This window comes from Solea senegalensis, unplaced genomic scaffold, assembly GCF_019176455.1.
Source record: "Solea senegalensis isolate Sse05_10M unplaced genomic scaffold, IFAPA_SoseM_1 scf7180000015222, whole genome shotgun sequence".
Classification (NCBI taxonomy): domain Eukaryota; kingdom Metazoa; phylum Chordata; class Actinopteri; order Pleuronectiformes; family Soleidae; genus Solea; species Solea senegalensis.
Window position 1 is genome coordinate 1 of NW_025321266.1, and position 19,443 is coordinate 19,443.

General features: G+C 40.6%; 3 protein-coding genes across 4 annotated transcripts; all 3 read right to left on the reverse strand.

Moving 5' to 3' along the window:
* Window positions 1-3,311: 3,311 nt before the first annotated feature.
* On the reverse strand, window positions 3,312-5,586 carry LOC122762081 (kinesin-like protein KIF2A). Its single transcript, XM_044017255.1, has one exon. The coding sequence runs from the start codon at window positions 5,584-5,586 to the stop codon at window positions 3,625-3,627; it is 1,962 nt and encodes a 653-aa protein (XP_043873190.1). The 3' UTR covers window positions 3,312-3,624.
* Window positions 5,587-7,045: 1,459 nt separating this feature from the next.
* On the reverse strand, window positions 7,046-15,242 carry LOC122762083 (ankyrin repeat domain-containing protein 31-like). Of its 2 annotated transcripts, XM_044017262.1 has the most exons (12): window positions 14,991-15,242; window positions 13,748-13,997; window positions 13,481-13,639; window positions 12,666-12,808; window positions 12,427-12,550; window positions 12,027-12,094; window positions 11,835-11,925; window positions 10,533-10,620; window positions 9,732-10,206; window positions 9,158-9,298; window positions 8,224-8,356; window positions 7,046-7,475 (listed from the first exon to the last, which is right to left on the reverse strand). In XM_044017262.1, the coding sequence occupies exons 1-12, from the start codon at window positions 15,009-15,011 to the stop codon at window positions 7,339-7,341; spliced, it is 1,830 nt and encodes a 609-aa protein (XP_043873197.1). In that variant the 5' UTR covers window positions 15,012-15,242; the 3' UTR covers window positions 7,046-7,338. The 2 variants fall into 2 exon arrangements, with proteins under 2 accessions (XP_043873197.1, XP_043873198.1); XM_044017263.1 differs by lacking the exon at window positions 14,991-15,242 and having other exon boundaries at window positions 13,481-13,635; window positions 13,748-13,812.
* A 557-nt stretch (window positions 15,243-15,799) lies between these two features.
* Window positions 15,800-18,860, reverse strand: fxn (frataxin). Its single transcript, XM_044017264.1, has 6 exons — window positions 18,674-18,860; window positions 18,510-18,587; window positions 17,678-17,763; window positions 17,469-17,589; window positions 16,814-16,911; window positions 15,800-16,390 (listed from the first exon to the last, which is right to left on the reverse strand). The coding sequence occupies exons 1-6, from the start codon at window positions 18,767-18,769 to the stop codon at window positions 16,252-16,254; spliced, it is 618 nt and encodes a 205-aa protein (XP_043873199.1). The 5' UTR covers window positions 18,770-18,860; the 3' UTR covers window positions 15,800-16,251.
* Window positions 18,861-19,443: the final 583 nt, after the last annotated feature.

Sequence of the window (19,443 nt, forward strand, 5' to 3'; positions counted from 1 at the left end):
TGTGACAAAAAAGTCATAGGTTAGTATGTTGTCCAAAATCACTGAAAAAAGTCATAGTATAGTATGTCATCCAAAATCAGGCAAAAAAGTCATAGTATCGTATTTTATCCAAAATGTGACAAAAAGTCATAGTATAGTATGTTGTCCAAAATCACCAAAAAAGTCATAGTATAGTATGTCGTCCAAAATGTGACAAAAATGTCATAGTATAGTATGTCGCCCAAAATGTGAAAAAAAAGTCATAGTATAGTATGTCGTCCAAAATCTGTCAAAAAAGTCATAGTTTATTTACTAATTTTAGTTAAACAGTGCATTTTTATGTAACAGTTACTGTTGTTTTAGAAGGAGTGTTGTCGACTTGGAGGAAATCGCTGCTTTTGTGGAGGGTGAAATAGCTTGAACTTAATCTTGTAAATTAAGACTTTATTTTCATACTTTAAGACTTTATTCTCGTAAATGTATGACATCATACTCTGGAGTTTTTTGTTGATCTTCTGCTGTCTCACACAATGTGTGATTTTATAACTCCACTGTTTGAAATCATTTGTTTGGAGTTACCTCATTCACATGACAGCAGCAGACCAGCAACACTTGTGTCCTCTTGGCCTAAAATACACTGAGTTTCTCTATGGACTTTGGTGGGGGAGAACAGCTGGTTTACAAACACCAGTTTCCAACTAGAAAAGGTTACGAGTGAGATAGAGCAGCTATGTTATCAGTGAGAGTGTCCGGGTTACGCTGTGGTTCACAGACACAGTTGCACACACTCAGCAGCACGCTGTTGATAAGGTGGCAATAGTGTGTACAACCACACTTAAAAAGGTGAACTACGCCTTTCAGGGTGCATTTGTTGTGGAAAAATGTGATGTCTGATGAGGAAATAAGAGTTTGGATGATTTGTTGAAGCTCTGTTTATTTGTTTGCAGTCAGAATGAACAGCTCCTCTCATGAAGGAAAGTTACTTTGTTTATTTTGCCAGTTGTCACATCATCAACTTATCTTGTGCAGAACAAAGGCACAGAGCCTTGAGAAGTGAAGTGTGGGAATAAATCAATTTGAAATAGCGAATAAGTGTTGTTGTTGTTTTTCTATTACAGAATTACACATTTGATATATGTTTAACTCTAGCAACTGTGTTGAGTGTGAATGTGAAGTGAGGAGTGCTGTTCCTGCTCTCATTACCTTGCTCTATGGAGTTATCTTCTTCTCCCAGCTCCACCAGAATCTTCATATAAGATAAGAATCAATATAATGACAGGAACATACGTATATGCTCAGTAAGTGACATACTCAAATGCAGTCAAACACAAGGAAACCTTCAGCTGTGACAAGAATCAAGCTCTGCCTTAAAGACTGGCTCTTTGTGTTACACTCTGCAGTCACCTCTGCTACAACCAGGCTATTCAGCACACTGAGGAATAAGCAGCAACAGTAACATTACTCCTGTTTCTGACAGAAAACTCACCGCACTGGTCCGGAGCCCAACGTCTGCTATGGGTGGAGTTCCATCGCAGAGTGGAGAGCAGGACGGGACAGAGAGGAGTGTACCAGGGACAGAGGGGCAGCAGTCAGTCCGTCCACCCGCCCACTTCACTTACACTCACCAGGCCCTCACTAATGATTAAACCGGTTTAACCAATGGAGAGCAAAGACTTCTCATATTCTCACAAGCACAGCTGCACAGCAGTGGATACGTCTAACTCAGTCTTGAAGTCAAGAACCTAAAAGGGAAATTAGAGTTAAAAGATCTTAGCAGAAAATGACTTTGGTAGAAGTTAAATTCACCTTTTACAAAATGATATGACATTTATTGCACTTAAAGTATCAAACGTCATTTTCTGATATAAAATGTACTTACATTGTAGAAGTTAAAGTATTAAAAAGTCAGGGGTTAGAAGGCAGCTCAGTTGCAGAGTGACTTGTCTTTCAACTGGAAGGTTGTGGGTTTAATTCCCAGCTCCACTCGTTACATGCCTATGTGTCCTTGGGCAACACCGGTGTTCACAGTTCATGGTCCATGTAGTGACAAACGTACACTTAATTCTAAAGCTACTGAAAGTCGTTCCTATGAGCTTGACTTTTAATTCATCAATCACCAAGGCAACAAAGTACGGCAGAGTATTAGGGCCACATTGAGAAAGAAATGTTTCACAAGCTTTGAGAATAAAGTTTTAAATTAAAAATGTTAAATAGAAGAGAATAAAACATAATACAAATGTCCATTATTTCATAAAATATTCACATTAAAGAAGCTGAAAAAAAACTGAAAACTTCGGAAAACTGCTCAAACCAATTTATCAATTGTCAAAACAGTTGACTATTGATTTAGTGAATGAATGAATTATCAAATAACTGGAGTCAAATCTGTAAAAATATATATTTTATGACCAAAAATGCCAACTTACTTTATTATTTGTATTGACCCTCAGTGTTGTCACCAAATCCCCAATGGAAATGTTATTTAGTCCTTCCCCTCACCATCTTCTGTGTCTTTTAATGCACCACAATAGACTAGTAATACTATTCAGAATTTATGATTGTTTTTTCATAAATATACACACAGGGTGGTTGGACACAGAGGGACGGTCTCCCTCGGGACAGCATCTCTGCCCCGGGGGTGCACTTTCTTTCTGGTGCCCACTTTTTAATGCACCTTCAAAAAACAAAAGAAAATGATCATAATCATAAAATATGATAATAATAATGATTAGTATTGTGATTGATATTTAATAAGGATAACAATAATGGCAGAAATGGTGACGAGAAGGTATAAAAAGTCATTGGATTACTGGTTTACATTCAGGGTGGGGCTGAAAATGAGGCTCAATATAAAGAAAGCCACACCCACATATTTTTGGAGCTTTGCATGTCCTTTCGTTTCTGTCAGTTTGTTGTTTTCCTTTTTTTTTGCTGTCTGTTCTGACGTTTGTTATTGTTTTCTGTTGTTGTTTTTGTTAAGGTTTTGTACTGTTATTGTTATTTTTTATGTAAATAAATAAAAAAAAAAAGAAAAATGATCAAATAACTGAGTAATTATCTGAACCCTAGTTTAATGTCGTGTCTTTTTTCCCCACAGTTTATCCTTAATTTCCCTCTTCCTCCCATGACCACAGAGTTGTTGACATGCTTAGCAAACTTCTCAATAACACTGTGTCGAAACAAGGATGCCAAGGTCTTTGGAAATAGCTGTGTGCAGTTGAGATGATTTGTGTTAACAACTGTCACAGAGATAGTGACACATTGTGTTCAACATTGTGACAAAACAACAGAGAAGATGAGCCTTTTTTTTACATTTTAATTGGCTGATTCAGGTCATGAAGGCATTGGCAAGTCTTATTTCATGGATGAATACAGGTGATTTAACAAATTTAACGAGGCCTCCAAATAGCCCTGGACAGATGCCATCTGCACACAGCTGAAAGGAATGTGCTGTTGCTTCTTGTGGACACTGGGTGGCAACAGAGAAAATGCATAAACAATACATTACATTGGTGAATATCAAATGTAGGTAGACTGTCGGTAAAACTCATCCCGGGGGCTTCACTTAAGCAGGGTGGCTCTTGATAGTCCAGGTCTTGCCAATCACCTCGTGGTTCTGTTCCTTCATGTGTCAACATTCACTAACTAAATAACAAGTGGCATCTTGGGATTGATTAGCTTACGAGCTTGCTTCTTCTCCTCGAGTGCAGAGCGGAACGACTTCACTTCCCTGCGGAACACAGTGAGGATTTCGATCTTCTGGTCCAGGATCTGCTCCAGTTGAGTTGTGTAAGACGCCACGTCATAATCCAGCTTCTCTGTCATGTTCAGGAGCACTTTTTCATCCTCCAGCCACCGGATCGACTCCTGGAAAACAGCTTGATGATCCTTCCGGACGTAGCCCCCCATCTCCTCTAACTCAGATATGGCCTCATCAAGGGTTAACAGCTGAGGCGTCACTTCCGCCTCATTCTGCGCCTTAAATTTTTCTCTCTGCGGTAAGATACTCAGCCACTCCTCATCCAGAAGATCCAGCTGAGTGACATCATGGATATTGGGTCTACCTCCTGCCATCGCTTGGTATTGGTCTACTGAAAGCTCCTTGACCCTGTTGGCGTAGTGCAGTGTGTTAAGTGTGTTCTCGCAGCATGTCATCGCAGGAGAGATTGTTGCAATCATGCATGTGCGAGAATGTTCCCCAATGAAAGAGTCTCTGAGGACCTGGGTCAGCTTACTGGCTCGAAACGGAGTATGGTAGTTGTTATGGCCAAGCGCCCTGATACACTCCTTAAGCACCAGAAGGCTTTTGTTGATCTCAGCTCCCTCCAGACGCGTCTTGCGGTCTCTACTCGATGTGCCAACCCCCGTCTCATTTCCTGCGAGGTCAATTAGGGAGAACTTGCCATGTATCTCCCCCTCTCGCCGAAGAATGATCTGGAATATAGCATGGCTGCGAGACGAGTGAGCATTGGCCGAAGTCTTCCCGGATGTTCTGTAGCTGTTGCCAACCTTTATGAGTTTCAAGATATCCTCGGTGCAATTGACCTCCCGCTCCTGAAGCCCCACAACCTGTACTTGCTGTTTCCCGTCCTCTAGCACCCTCAGCTCAGCTTTACGATTCAGCAGGTCAAACACCTTTCCAATGTAGATTTCAAAGAAGGTGGCGTATACTCGGAGATCTAACTTCATGTAGTTGGGTTTTTTTAACATGAGAAACACATCCTGAGCAGCTAATGCATAAATTCCTTTTGTGCAGTCTTGGTTTTTCCCACGGAAATCTCCACCCATGGTGTGTGTTTTTCCACTGCCCGTCTGCCCATAGGCAAAGCAGGTGGCTGTGCCTCTCTCAAAAATGGTTTCCACTAGAGGTCTGGCAGTAAACCGGTAGACCATCTCATTGGTAGACCATTCATCAAAGACATAGTCAAAGCAGAAGGTCTGGTTCTTCAGGTAGCGCGTCAGGTCCACTTTTTGTTTAGGTTCATGTACCATGATCATTTCTGTATTGGGAATGGTGATGACATCCAAATCCTTGGCAGCCAACTCTTTTTTAGTGAGTGGACGTTTCCTCACACACACACAAATTCTGTGCTCTTCGATCAGATTTGGAGCGATCAGGGGCTGGTAGACCAGACTGTCCCGGAAATCTCGGATCATGTGCATGATCTCGTAGTTGGGAATGGTGACATCCATCTCCTGAGCCCTCTTCTCCTTGTCTTCCTGCTGCTGAAGCCGACGCCTTTCTCTCCTCTCCTGCAGTTTCTCCAACTCCTTCACACATTTTGACTTCCTCTTCACATTCTGTAGTTGCTGTTTTGTGTGAGCTTGATTGGTCTGTGGCGGCTGCGTGGACGGAGGCGGCGGTGCGGTCTGTGACTGCTGAGGGTGCGGGGATCCGGCTCGGGTGAGAACCTCTCCGTTGTCCCTGGATTGAGTGTCATTCCTCACAGGTACTATGGTCTCACGTCTCTTCGCAATTCTGTTTCCCTTTGCACATGCGAGTGTGGGAGGCGGGTTTCTCCTTATGACGCTCCTCGTCACAGGAGTCGTCGTCATCATCCGCATCCCAACTCCTCTGGTTTCTGATGAAGTCAGCGGTGAGGCCATGGCTCTAAATTTATCAAAGGAACCACAAACATCTTTGCTTTTATGTGTCACTGACTATGATTTTGAGAGTTTTGACGTGTTGATAAAGCGGCGGACAATGAACAGAGGAGTCCAATCGAATTAATATCTTTGGGACAGTTGATAAGTGACCGGTGTTGTATAAGTGACAGCCTGTATGACACAATATTCTTTCATCTGCTCAATTTAGTAGGAGCTGGGAGTCCAGAGGGAAAAGTGAGAGTCATAGTGACTCTTCTTTAGGAAAATTGAGGAATTTAATTCAATTCTCAATATTGAGATGAATTGTCTGAGGCAGTTTTGGCATTCCTTCATGCAACGATGTAAAAATTGTTGACCAGTATAGAGTGACCTCTGCTGGCGAAGTGCAAGGCTGCAGTCAAATTGAGCGTGCTGGTTGATGAACAGAAGACTTTTTATTACACACACAAGAAGCTACTTTACTTAGAAAATACCTTTTGTCCTGAACTCTCTTTGCTTTGATGGCCTTTATTTTCCTTAGCTTTGAAAATGATTAGACGCGCGCACACACACACACACACACACACACACACACAAGACTGAACATTATGTTGTATTTATAAATAAAGATTAATGAATGTGTGTGTGCTGGGAAAATATGACATGGGTTGAGTGTGCTTGTGTAACTATGGCGGGGGGTGATTATTGTGGGATGGGGAGCGCACATTTTTATTGAGGTACATTATTTCTTGGAGGCGGTTACTTTAATTGCTCACAACTTCTCCACATTTGGAAAACACTCGCTCACAAGGACCAGTGCCAGTGAATCATCCAATCAGGTGATTCCTTCAGGCAATGAAGCAGTTGTCCAAAGCAATGCGGGACATTTTTCTTTGACACCAAAGCCAGCTTTGAAGCAGTGGTTCTATGGAATTTTAGTTCAGCGTTTGAAGCACGTATGGAAGCTTCAGTGTCGCGCCGCCATCACTAGTGGTAGGTTTTAAAAGACAATGGCAACTGGCTGATGTTTTTCCTTAACATCTATTTTCAATAGTGACAAGAATCATCACCTTTCCATCAAGGCAGTTTTGGAATTTCTTCATGGAACTTCACTAGAAAAAGAAGGTCTTTGATCTGCGACGGGAGACTTTGAACTTCTGTGCTGAAGAATATATTAGAGGAAGAAGAGGAGCGGTAAATAAGCTAATAAAAGTCTTTAACTGAAGAAGTAGAGCTTTTACCTTGAAATGTAACAGAACATCAACAATCTAAACCCAACGATACCAGCATGTGTCCCAACCTGAAATTAGTCGGGTGATGCAGACACTTTGATCTGATTGGCTGAGTAACGTCATGAGATCATTTACAGTGCGTGTAATGGGTCTGCAGTTCCTGGACCTCTGGTGCCGTAAAGGCTGGAAAAGCTGCACCAGTTAAAACACTTTCAATTACACACGTTTATAAAGTCTGACAACTTTATTGTTTTATATTCAGTGCAGGCAAATGTCACATTTAACAACAGCAATATTACAGACAAACATAAACCCTTCAATGAACGGTTAGAGTTACATTAAACATTAAATACCAACTGTTACTCACACTACCACAGAGTGAGCATTTTAAATCAGATGGAAGTGTAACAATGAACCTTAATAAATACAAAAGTCAATGTTTTATAATCTTATGTCATTTTTAGATACATGTGATGAGTAAATGACATTTGATTGAAACTGATCCAAGAGTGAGTGACTGAGTGACTTATTATGATCCACCCTACCAGTCTTCAAGCTCTGAATAGTCGTTCTTTAAGAGCTTCTCCCAGTGGTAGTCGCATACAGCATTTGGCAACAACTCATCATCCACCAAATGGATTATCTTGACTCTCATGAGACAATTCAAGCCAGCTCGTCCTGCGAGAGGAACACAAACAAAGGGTTCACTTCAGTGGCTACCTGACTTTAGCTGAAGTGGCTGTGAAAGAAAATGTACGGGCAGTCAACATAACATAATGTATACACTTATGAGTCCAAGAGAAAAGCTAGTCCTTCTGTGGCTCGCATCACGGTACGAGGACGTCCGGCAGCTGTTTTTCCTGCTCGGTTTGAGGCTGTTTGTCTCAACAAGAAATCAAGCTTTGTATAAGAATAGACAGCAGATGACTGTTGTGGGTGGAGCCAATCTAGCTCCACCCTGGTACGCCGAGGGAAGGATGCCAAAAATGGAACGTTGGGCCAGGTTATTTTGGTACTATTCCTAATGTTGTGTCACATTGTACGTCATGGTTTGTTGTCGTCGCACTGGTACAACGTCACGCTACACAGACATTGGGCACAGCTCAGACCCCGCCCACCAAGTAAAAGTACTGTTCTGCGTCAAAACACAAGACTGACCCAGGGCTTTACCATTCCAAACTGTACCGTACTGTACCACACCGGACCGTACCATGACGGAAACACAGGGACAGATAACAGACATGACAGGGTAGCTTTGTGAAAGTGAAACATCTGGGAAACACAATTGTGATCAGAAGCGGAAAATGTAACAAAGATTATTTATAATTAAAAGGGCCAGTACCACGAGTATATCTACAAGAGACAAAACCCCGGCTCCTCTGTCAAACGTCAAAACACAATCATGGTTGCTATGGGAACAACATACCTGTGGAAAGTGTGTCCTGAGAAGAAGCCGCCGTGCAGTGCTGGACACCACCTTCTGCAGGCGGCTGTGCTGTGTTGACCTCAGCCTCCATGTTGAATAAATAGTAAGACAAGCTCTTGTCTCTGAACAGCACCTGGGCAAACAGATAAGAACGCTCATCAGAAACATCCTTTAACTGCATTAAACATCTCTTTAAACAAAGGTAACATGAAGGTGATCGTTGTGTGACGTTTGACAGATGTTCACTCTCACACAGGACACAAGGAAGACATTTAACAGAAGGCTCATCACCTAATATAATCTGTGGTTTACAAACTCCTGAAACATCATAGATTGAAGCAGTCATGGATTTTATTAACTGCATGTTATGTAATGTAACTTGAAAGCTTTTCTCCGTGTGTCACTGATGTGACACTGATAACTCATATTTACAGACCTCCATGTTTTCTGTTATTTCTGCATAGCACTATGGCAGAATTCCAGATTAAATCCATTTATTATTGTGGAGACAGATGAACGATTTATCAATCATTAACCAATCACTACATTATTGTTATTATTATAATAAATATTTTGCTGATGATTAATCTGGGTTTTTTTGTAATTAAATGTATAATTTGTTGATTCATTATTGAAGTTTTTCAGCTTCTTTTTCCTGGTTTCATTGCTCCATTTAACAAAGAAATCATTACAACTGGTGAAGTTTGGTTTGAGAACATCGTCAGTTCAAGGTTTGAGAAATGCCAATCAACATTCTCTGACAACGAATCAAAAAACGAATCGGCCGTGAAAAAAATCTTTAGTTGCAGCCCGAGAGGAGAAACTCCGCTGCAGGGTAGTAAAGTATAAAGTATTATCACTGCTCACACAGGCAGTGTTAAAGTACGACAGAAAACCAACCATCTCCATAAAATAAGGAAATATTGTGCGTAACCTTGTCCCAGGCATACACTGAGGAGACGGGGATGTTGTTGCCCAGGATGGACTCCAGCCAGCGCTGTGGAGTCACATGCAGCTTGCCTTTTGTGTCCTTTATTGAGCCATCTTTGCTCACGAGGGCGCGGTGCCACTGTCCCTGCAAAGACAAGAGAACAACACTGCTTTCATCTTCTCTGCTGTCCTTATGAAATAGGCTGTTTCTACAGGCCTCGCTTTGGTCATTAAGGCGATAGCTCAGGTTTTTATACATATTTTTTACATAAGTGGGCTTATGTGGGAGGTGCTTATACGTGGTCACCGAACTGCATTGATATTGTTCTGATTTTTATTTTTTGTATCGACTTCAGACTCAAACACATTTTCACAAAGTTTGACATACATATATATTACAACACTTATTCGTGTTTATGTCTCATTTTGATGTTTTGTACTTAACAGACCATAAAAGTTATAACTGAGAATTCATCCAAGCTGTGCAATAATATCATAAAACCACGTATGTCGGTGTTTAAATAGGTTTGTTTCTCCAGGATGAAATCAGTGTAATGGATATAAAAGCTTAGTCCTACCTTCAACAGCAGCTCTAAAACACTTCCAGGTGGCATGACTCCCCTCTGGACGAGCGTGGAGAGATGTCTGCTGTTATCGTCACACTGTGTCTGTATCAGGGCACGTCTTCCTTTTATTTGAAAGTTGCTGTGTTGCAAAGTGTTTCCCGGTTGCGTGGTGCTGCCGCGACAGCTGTTTGTCTGCGTTAGTGAAGGAGCTGCAGTTTTCCGTCGTGTTCGACTTTGATTGTCTTGACAGCTTCCAGGTGCTTCTCTTGGTTTAGTGGAAGCACGTGTGTAGGAGTGATCTGATGGCCGTTTCACTGCTGTGCTGTTTTGATGCTTGGAAGACTGACTGGTCAGTTGGGTCTTGGTTGTAACGTAGGCCTCTACTACATCCAGTTGCTTCTGGAGGATTTCCATCAAGTTCCTCTGACGGGATGCAAGGGAAACAAGTTGACTCTTCAGAATCCGTTGTTGAAGGCCAGACACACTCCTGTCAAACAATATTGCTGTTATTTGGGGAAGTAGTCTGCTTAAACGATAGTATTATCAATGTTAAAAATCATGTAAATAACTATTCAGTTCCTCTAAAAGAGACAGGCAAGAGTGTCAGATCCTTTTTCACACGACTACAGTGTATTTTAGTTTGTTTTTAGGAGGGTAAATTAAATAATAAATCTCAAAAACGTTGTGTATTTTTAAAATAATGGTATCAGGCATGAGAATGGTGCTTTGGCGTGTCCTGGTGGTGATATGTGGTAACTGCATATCACCACCTTGTGGTTATATACAATACATATCGCCCATTTGTGTACTGACCTGTATCTTTGGGCAATATTATCCATCTCCAAATGCTGACTGATGAGCACCTTATTCTGGATCTGTGTTAGAGACGAGTGATATTTGCCTGAAAAACAGAACATCAACAATTCACCATCTTTGTATCACCGTTGACACAATGTGATTCACCCATGTATACTCACAAAAAGAGGAAATATTGTATTTCATTGCAAAAAAATAAAAATTCTAAACTGTAAAGCCATAGGACAAATAACTATTATTATTATTATACAATACCTGCAGGCAGCCTGAGTTAAATTGAGCATTTTTAATATTAATAGCAGGTTATTTTCTGTGGATATTGCAAACCACATATTTTAAGAATAGCATTTTCTCTGTATTATTATCTACTATTCATTTCAGTTTCGTACAAACTGGGGCTGCAACTGACTGAATTCTTTTTTATTTTAATCTGTCGATTATTTTCTCGATTAATCGAGAACTCGATCATGTCAGAAAATGTGGATCGGTGTTTGCCGAACCAGAAAATTATGTTTGAATGTTTTGTTTTTCTTTGTTAACCTGAAAATATTCATATTTAAGAAGCTGAAAAATCAATTTGTACCCATGTGGTGTATGACCAGGTCCTGTTTTTATTCCTGTGATTACTGCAAGTGTCTACATCTCCACACACCCCCTCTTTCTTGCAGGATTTTAAGGACTAAGACCAGGACTTTTTGTTTTATGAAATGAATAAACATTTAATGTAACCCATGATTCATAACTGTCATGTGTGACTTTTAATTATAAACAAATCTTGTTATTGTTACATTCAAATTAATGTCAAACAGTGCTGATCAAGACTATCAGCTCCACACGACTCTCTCGGTTTCTCAGTATAGCAGTGTTTAGATGTTGTGTCGCCCGGTGTCATTCCTGATAAACACAGGATGGAGAATGCATGGTCCTTTGTAAACTTTGTACAACGTAAAGATTTCCTTTAAAAAAGGGTTAGGGCTTGATAACAATTTGATTTCTACTACTTTGAGACACAGAACAATGTAGTTACATCATTTTCTTTTTTTAACTTTAGTTTAGGCTCTGTTTATTTCTCTGTGATATTGCAAATGTTTCTATATTATTGATTATCATTATCTTTTATTCTCCTATTTTTTTTTAACACAGTATGTCCAAAGAAAATTACATTTCAATCACAAATGCACTCATGCAAACTGTGTGGCTGTGCTAACTGCTTTACATGGCTGTCAAAATTAAAAGCAAATGCTTCCACAACCACTTGCACACACGTGTGTGTGTGTGTGTGTCATAATTATGCTCTACCTGCATCCTGTGGATTTGTCAAAGTCAACATTCGTCTTTGGTCTCTTTCCATCCTCTTCAAAACCACTTCTACAGCTTGTGAAAGTCTCAACTACAAAGAGATAACAACACAAAAGACAAATACAGCAAACTTTCTTAATCAACATTAAAAAAGGTGTTAAAAAAAATTAAAAAAGTGCAGCGAGTGCTCACAGTGTCAGTCCGGGTGTTTCTCAGCTGAACGTCACCAGGCTCGTCTTTGTCATCCGATTCTCTGGATTCTACATTTGAAGGGTAAGTGCATGGTCACACCAGACAGATATCCCATCATTCACATTTTCTCTGTGAAGCAAACGTAATCTGAGCCTTTGATAAAGATGTTACTGTGCTTTCACTGCAAAGATGCAACTAACAAACACCAAGTAGTAACATGTTTAGCCATTAAAACTACACTGTCAAGCACACCAGTTTGTGAAGTATGGTATATAGACAGCAGTAGGTGAGCTACTGTGCGTTGTCTTTCTTGTACAAGAGCCTCATAATAAGGCTGCTCACTAGAGCTGAAACATCGATTAATAATCGATTACTAAATGACTCTAATGCTCACACACACCGGATAATAATGGGAAAGATGAGAGCAGGTCTTTGATATTGTTCTCTGCCATGTCGAGTGCTGTTAGACCATGGAGATTCCTGTCGCTGGCATTGGACCCATACTGGAGGAGAAGCTTCACCACCTACACAACACACATTCACATCATCTTGTTAGGGTGTAGAACCTCCCTCCACGAGGCTCATGGGGTTTTATATATTAAAGGAAATACAGCAAACTGTCAAGAGTTTCTCCATCACCTGATAGTGTCCAGAGGAAACTGCATCATGTAGGGGTGTGAAACCATTAAAGCCTCTCACGTTGACATGAGCGCCGGCCTTCAAAAGCTCCTCGACCACTGCTTTGTCCCCCTGAGCTGAAGCCTCATGAAGAGGTGTCCAGCCTGATAAATCAGACAGACAGACAGACAGACAGAATAAGAAGACAGTTATAACGGTCTCATAACCACTACAGGATATCAGTTATCATTCCCTGTGTGACTTCTCACCAGTGTTTTCTTGTGGAGACACAGCAGTCAGTGGTTAAAAAACAGGGTTCCCAGAATGTCCCACACCTTGGTTGACATTAAATTCAAGGACTTTTGAATCAAGGACCAATTCCCTAAAATGTAAAACCAAATGTGCTGACACAGTTTAAGATTAGAGGGCAACTTCACCCATGGACGCTCTGCATCTGGACTAGTGATTGTCCTTGAGATTTTGGGCAAATCAGTATTTGTAATTTGGTCTTTCTTGAGCCAGAGATCTTGGAATCACGAATTGGAATCAATCACGTCATTTGCTTTTTCTTGCTTACTCGCTCATTGTTCTCACGTCAACATCAGAGAGAGACAGTGGACAGTGTCCACAATAACGCTAGTAATTATGAGCCGACCTCGTCTACATACATCAAGCAATGCATAAGGGAGACATTAAATATCAACTTAACTTCTTTCTTGCACAAAATTCAAGCACTTTCAATGACCCATGTTTATTTAGGGCGATTTTCAAAAAAGGTGACCCACCCCCCAATGCAAAGAATCACAATCACAGGACAGCATGTAGTGTAGACAAACCTGCATAATCCTCCATGTTGACACTGATCCCGGCTTGAATGAGTCCTTTGACTTGTGCTACATCTTTTCTTCTGCATGCTTTGTGCAGGCGACTCTCTCCCCTTTCGTTTCTCTTCTCAAGAAACTTTTTGTTCATTGCCAAGCATGGTAAGACACTTGCTTTGAGGTTTTATGAAACCAATGAAAACACACAAAAACAAACTATGTTAGTACAGTTAAAATTAAAATGGTTCTATATTGGTTTAGGAACTTGTAAATTACAGTTACCTGATTTAGACTGGATGGACCCGGACATCTGTTCCTCTAGCAGCATCGGTGGAATTATCTCCAAGCTCTTGTTCTGCTCTTTGTTGACGTTCTGAGAGTCTGATTCCTCTCTCTCTGTGTCTTTGGCTGTGGCTCCATTCTGGCAATCATTCATTTCATGCAACAGGCTTACAGAGTCATCATCTGAAGAGGATACGTCTCCATTTCTCTCAAGCTCCGGATTACAGATGTCAGTCATCTCCAAAACTCTCTGGGGAAAAAAAACAAAACAATTATATAACACACAGAAGTGATTTAACTTCTAGCATCTAGCCAGTCTAGGGAGAGGCAAGTAACAGTTGAGCACTTTGGTTGACAAATAGAAGTGATGATGTGATGGAAAATGTCACTCTAGATTAGATTAATTAGACTTTATTGATCCCACACTGGGGAATTTCACATTGTTACAGCAGCAACGTGTTCAGAGACAGAGTGTAAAGGATATAAATTAAGCAGTATTCAATTAGACAAAGGTAGAGAAAGGCATAAAAATAGCCTCAGCAGTTTTGTACCCATAGATGTTCACAGTCACAGGTACAATGTGTCAAAATCTAGCCATATTCACTTTCTGTAAACTTTTGAAACGGTTTGAAAAAAAAAACTTTTTATGAATATTTATTAGTAATAATCGGTGTAGTGTCATGCACCGTACAGCAGTCAAAATTATTAAATGTTAAATCTAAATATTACATTAAGAATGTTAGAAATCTAACATGTATAATTAACATTTAAATTTAAATAGGTGTAACATTTAATATTTAGATTGAACTATTTAATATATTTGTAGGTAAACAAATATTGGTGTAAATGCGGAAAAATTACATTTTTAAACATAGTTTGGAGCAAAATGTTGATGTTATTTTCATCTTTAACAACTTTACACGGCACCTGCTTGACCGAGACCTTTTTTTTGCCACCGACTATTTTTATTTGGATGAATTAAGTCGTCATTTTAGGCAACTTGTTCCATTTTTCGGTGTTTCAGCTAAATGTCAATTGTTCCAGGATAAACTCACAAAGTTGTTAAATTATTTAATTATGAATTATAATGTCGTCACGACAGAGTTAGCCTTGCTTGTACTTAAGCTAGCTACACTAAAATGACGACTTTACGTCGTAATAATGATATGATAACGGACAGTCGACGTTCACTTGTGTCAGAGACAAACTTGACATTCCACGGGAAGTGTTCGTGCAGTTTTACCTGAAGAGAATGAGAATTCATTATCTTTTCATCTGTGACGCAAACACGAGCCGCGTGTCGTTCCAGCGTCTGGGACGGAAAACTGGATGTAGCTCCGCCCCCTTTGCCTTGAAGACAAATTTCCCAGTGGCCACTCGTGGTACTGCAACAAAAAAAGTTATTTACTATATAACAATTCTACAACATATAAATAAAATAGACGCCTGTACAACTGTTCACAGAACACGTCGAGACACGGACATAGTCATGTTTTATTTATTAATCTTTATATTCTATATTTTTAATTCATGGAGTTCAGACCAGAAAATCCTGTTTGAAGTGGTAACAGTTGTAAACACACAGCTCATTTACATACAGGAACATGATCATTACACACGAACATGACAATGAGCATCACATTATTGACTGACAGTAGGATTTGTTACAAACCAGCAGCAACACACATGAACTGGACTTCACTGACTGACTGGATTGGATTTGGTTTACTCTTGTGAGTGGACGGGCGCATTTCTTTCTTTCATTTCAGTCCCCTCTTTCTGTTGGTTCGGTCTCCTCTTCTATCGTCCCCTTTTCTTTCCTTTATTGCTTTCCTTTCCCCTTCTTTCCATCTTCTCTCTCCTTCCTTTTACACTCCCTTCTTTCTATTGCTTTAATTCTTTCCATCCCTTCTTTAGTAGCCGCTTCTTGTTCATTCTTTCCTTTTTCCATATTTCTTTCAGCCACCACCAACAAATAAAGGAACATTTCACACATTAGATAAAACATTTAAAGCAACTGTTCAACAGATCAAATAGAAAAACCACACAACATTCATTCATAGGGGAGCTTTAATGTGTGCAGGTCTTAAACCACACACTGAGATTAACTGAAGTCCAGTTAATCTGTCAGAATACAGACAGAATACAGTGATCATGTGATCAGAAGCCTGTCCACACCGATCACCCTTTTGTTTATGGTTTCTGTCATTCATCAAACTTTCTGCTTCCCCTGTTCTGTCACTGTGAGTTTTGCAATAAGCTTTAAATAGTTCATATAATAATAATTAATTTCATTTACTTGTGTACACAGTCCATGATAATAAATAAAATAATAAAACAAAATGATTTGTCTCCATCAAAAAAACAAAACAAAACCAAAAACGCCCAGCTCTGTAAAACATGGAAATGTGACGTGATGCAGGAGCTGTACAAATATATTATCAAGCGACACGATCATCGTTATCTGTATTTATGTGACATCATAACCCTAAACCTGTGGGCTCTCAGGAATACGGCAGGTCAGAGAGGTCCATGTTTTTATTAAAGATGATGGAGAACTCTTTGGACAGCAGCTGGTGGAGGCTGACGCCGTCGTGGCTGTAAACCCACTGTTCACCAGTCCAGTCGTAACGCTTTGGGCCACTGCAAACACGAGAAAACAAAGAATAAGAACTATAATGATACAGTTCAATTAAAACAAAAAAGTAGTGCATTTTGTTTTTATTAAGTAAGTGCATGGAGAAGCTCTCCTACGATGGCCACAGAGGCTGGTATCTGAGAACTGCGGCTGCTTGGGGGGCCCCTGGGGATCGGAGGGCCCCCAATAGTGTGTGAGGGGAAAAAACCGTATGAAGTGATTTTGTTTTATTTTGCAGTTGAAGATTGTTCACTTTGTGCAAATCTGTTTTAAAACCCAAAGTCCTTAAACTGGTTAACATGTTTAATTCAAGTTCAGCATCACCACACTTTGTGCTTCACTTTGTATATGAAATGCTAATTAATCAGAGGTGGAAAGAGTACTGGTCTTAAAATGTAGCCCTGGTGCGACGCATGTACAGTATTTACCTGGTGGGAGAAGAAAGCCAGATTTGTCTGTTTGGTGTCTGTTTGTTGATGACATACGTGCCGTGGTCTCCGCCCACCTTCACCGTCAACACACCGCTCTGCACGTGGACCAAGGACAGAAAACACATATATGCATATATGCTTTAAACACACTTATGTTTAAATGTGTATACAGTATACTTTAAATACTGTTCTGTAAATCATTAAATAACTGTTTGAAGCTGCACATGTGCTGGTCCTGCAAATGCTTCACAATGGTAAAAGATCATCTTCTCTGTTTATGTTGCTGTGAAACACCAGCAGTTGACAGTAAAAATAGAGGTGGCTGCTGTAATCATGTGACCCAACCTGAAATAAGGTAAGACTTTACAGACACCCACGGTCCTAATTCACTCATATGATTGGCTGAATGTTGTCACATGGTAATTTGGTCTGCATTTCCTGGACCTCTAGTGCCGAAAAAGCTGGAACCAGTTAAAAACAGATGCTCTGTCAAACCCTTATAATTATTAATGATTTCTAATAATAGGTCAGGGTCAATAGACTGTGTCAAGTTGCCCACCGCGACTACTACTACAATCTGGAGTTTGAAGGTAAACTCCACAGACAGCTGCTCCCTGGCGGTGACAGTGAACACAACAGACACTTGACTTACAGAGAAGACGACATCAAAGTCGCCTCCAGGGGGAGCTTCATCAGCCAGGTCTTCAAAGTATTCAGCCAGAGCATCCAGTGTCTCCTCTGCTAGTTTCTCGTACACTGCTTCAGAGAGCTCACTTTAACACAGTGACACAAATGTGTACATTAGCGAAACCATTCAAAGCCACCAAGTCATTGTTAGAGAAGAAGACAACTGTGTGTTACCTCATCTGCACAGGAGTGGACTTCTCCAGCCTGACTGCGCTCATATGGATGCTTTTCTTCAGGCAACCTGAGGTTACTAAACAACACTAAAAAACATGACAAGCAAACACTTTGTATACATTGTTTCTTTGTGACAAAGGCGGAGCCCTGATCATGGGCGAAATAAAGTAATCTTAGTTACAGTAGCACATTTGAAAACATATGTATAAATGTAAAATGCAAAGATATAAAAATTACAAAACATATGGCACTTTTCCACTTCATGGTCCTGGCGTGACTTGCCTTGGCATGGCAGGGCACAGTTATTTTGCTTTTCCATTAGCAATAATACCTGGTAACTACTTTTTTAATGCCTGTTCTTGTGAAGTTACAAGTGAGCTGAGCAGCCGGCGAGCCACGCTGTGGTGAGGCGAGCTGAGACCATGCGGTGGAAAAGCACCATAATAGTCAAACACAGGTAGATACACCTAGATAGTGGGAGGGGGGCCCAAATGAAATTCAGCAAAGAGGCTAGAGCCGGCCCTGGCTGGTTACATCTGAGTGATGTTCACAGAGGATTCACAGTTTCTCAAGAAATCCCCAAGAGATTTTAATGATAATCTGAAGCCTTAAGGGGGCAAATCAGATTCATCGTAGGACCCCATAAAGGCTTGGGCCGCCACTGGCCCTGACTACTCAATGTTTTGAATCTGTCGCTCGACGACACTCGATGACGTGATTATTGTTTTTGTCCTAGCAAAAGTCTAAGGACGACTCTGATACAACCACACCAGGACTTAACCTTTAAAACAGTCTTTCGACGCTTAAACAGCACAATGGAAGCAGGACTTACTGCTTCCGGGTGTCGGCAGACAGAAGCCCGGCGTCGCAGCGGAAAAGCTCCATGATAGAAGTTACACAGGCTCCTGAGCTGGAACATGAAACATGTTTACACTCTTCAGTCAAACGGATGTTAGCTGAAAACGTGCGTGATTGCGTGGCGTGAGCTGTCGCTACCTGGTGACACGAGCTGCGGAGTCTCTGCGTGGTGGCGACGCGACACATGTGTGCAGAAATACACGCAGATTTACGGAATAACAACAACAACACCATGGCGAAGCCGCAGTACTTGTTACTTATCACATGTACTTATTACTGGACCTCTTTCTACTTCCTTACAGTTCAGATGATGGTCAACGACCAGCTTACAGGCGCATTACCGCCCCCTGCCGGACTGGAGTTCATGCTGTGTATGCAATAGTATCCAGCTGTGAGCCGGTTGGGGACCTCTAGTGGGCGCTCTGTAGGTACTGCAGGTTTCAGAAATGTTTTTTCAGAATGTAAAAAAAATAAAAAACAATAATAAAAAGAACTGTAACTGAACAGAATCGGAGTTAATACGAGCAATGCACATATTTGGTCATGTTTTGGTCAGATTTTGTCCCTGTATGATTCATTTTGATATGATTCATTTCAGATTTTTGTCTTGGATTTTTCTGAGCTTTTTTTGTGGACTTGTCCTTGGTTGTCATGTCTTGTACAGTGCTAAAACTGTATAAAGGTCAGCACCATGCTTAAAAAGCCCAACACTATTCCTTTAAGGCTTGGTGAACAGTGCCAGTGATTGGAGGATCTGCACATTAATTTCAGCTGATTAACATAAACACTTTCAGTTTAAGCTTCTAAAATGACATTTGATGACATTTCACAACAATAGTTCTGGCTGACGTACATTAATAACGTTACAGTGATCAAAAGTGTACATGTGTAAAGTCTTTATTTTTGCA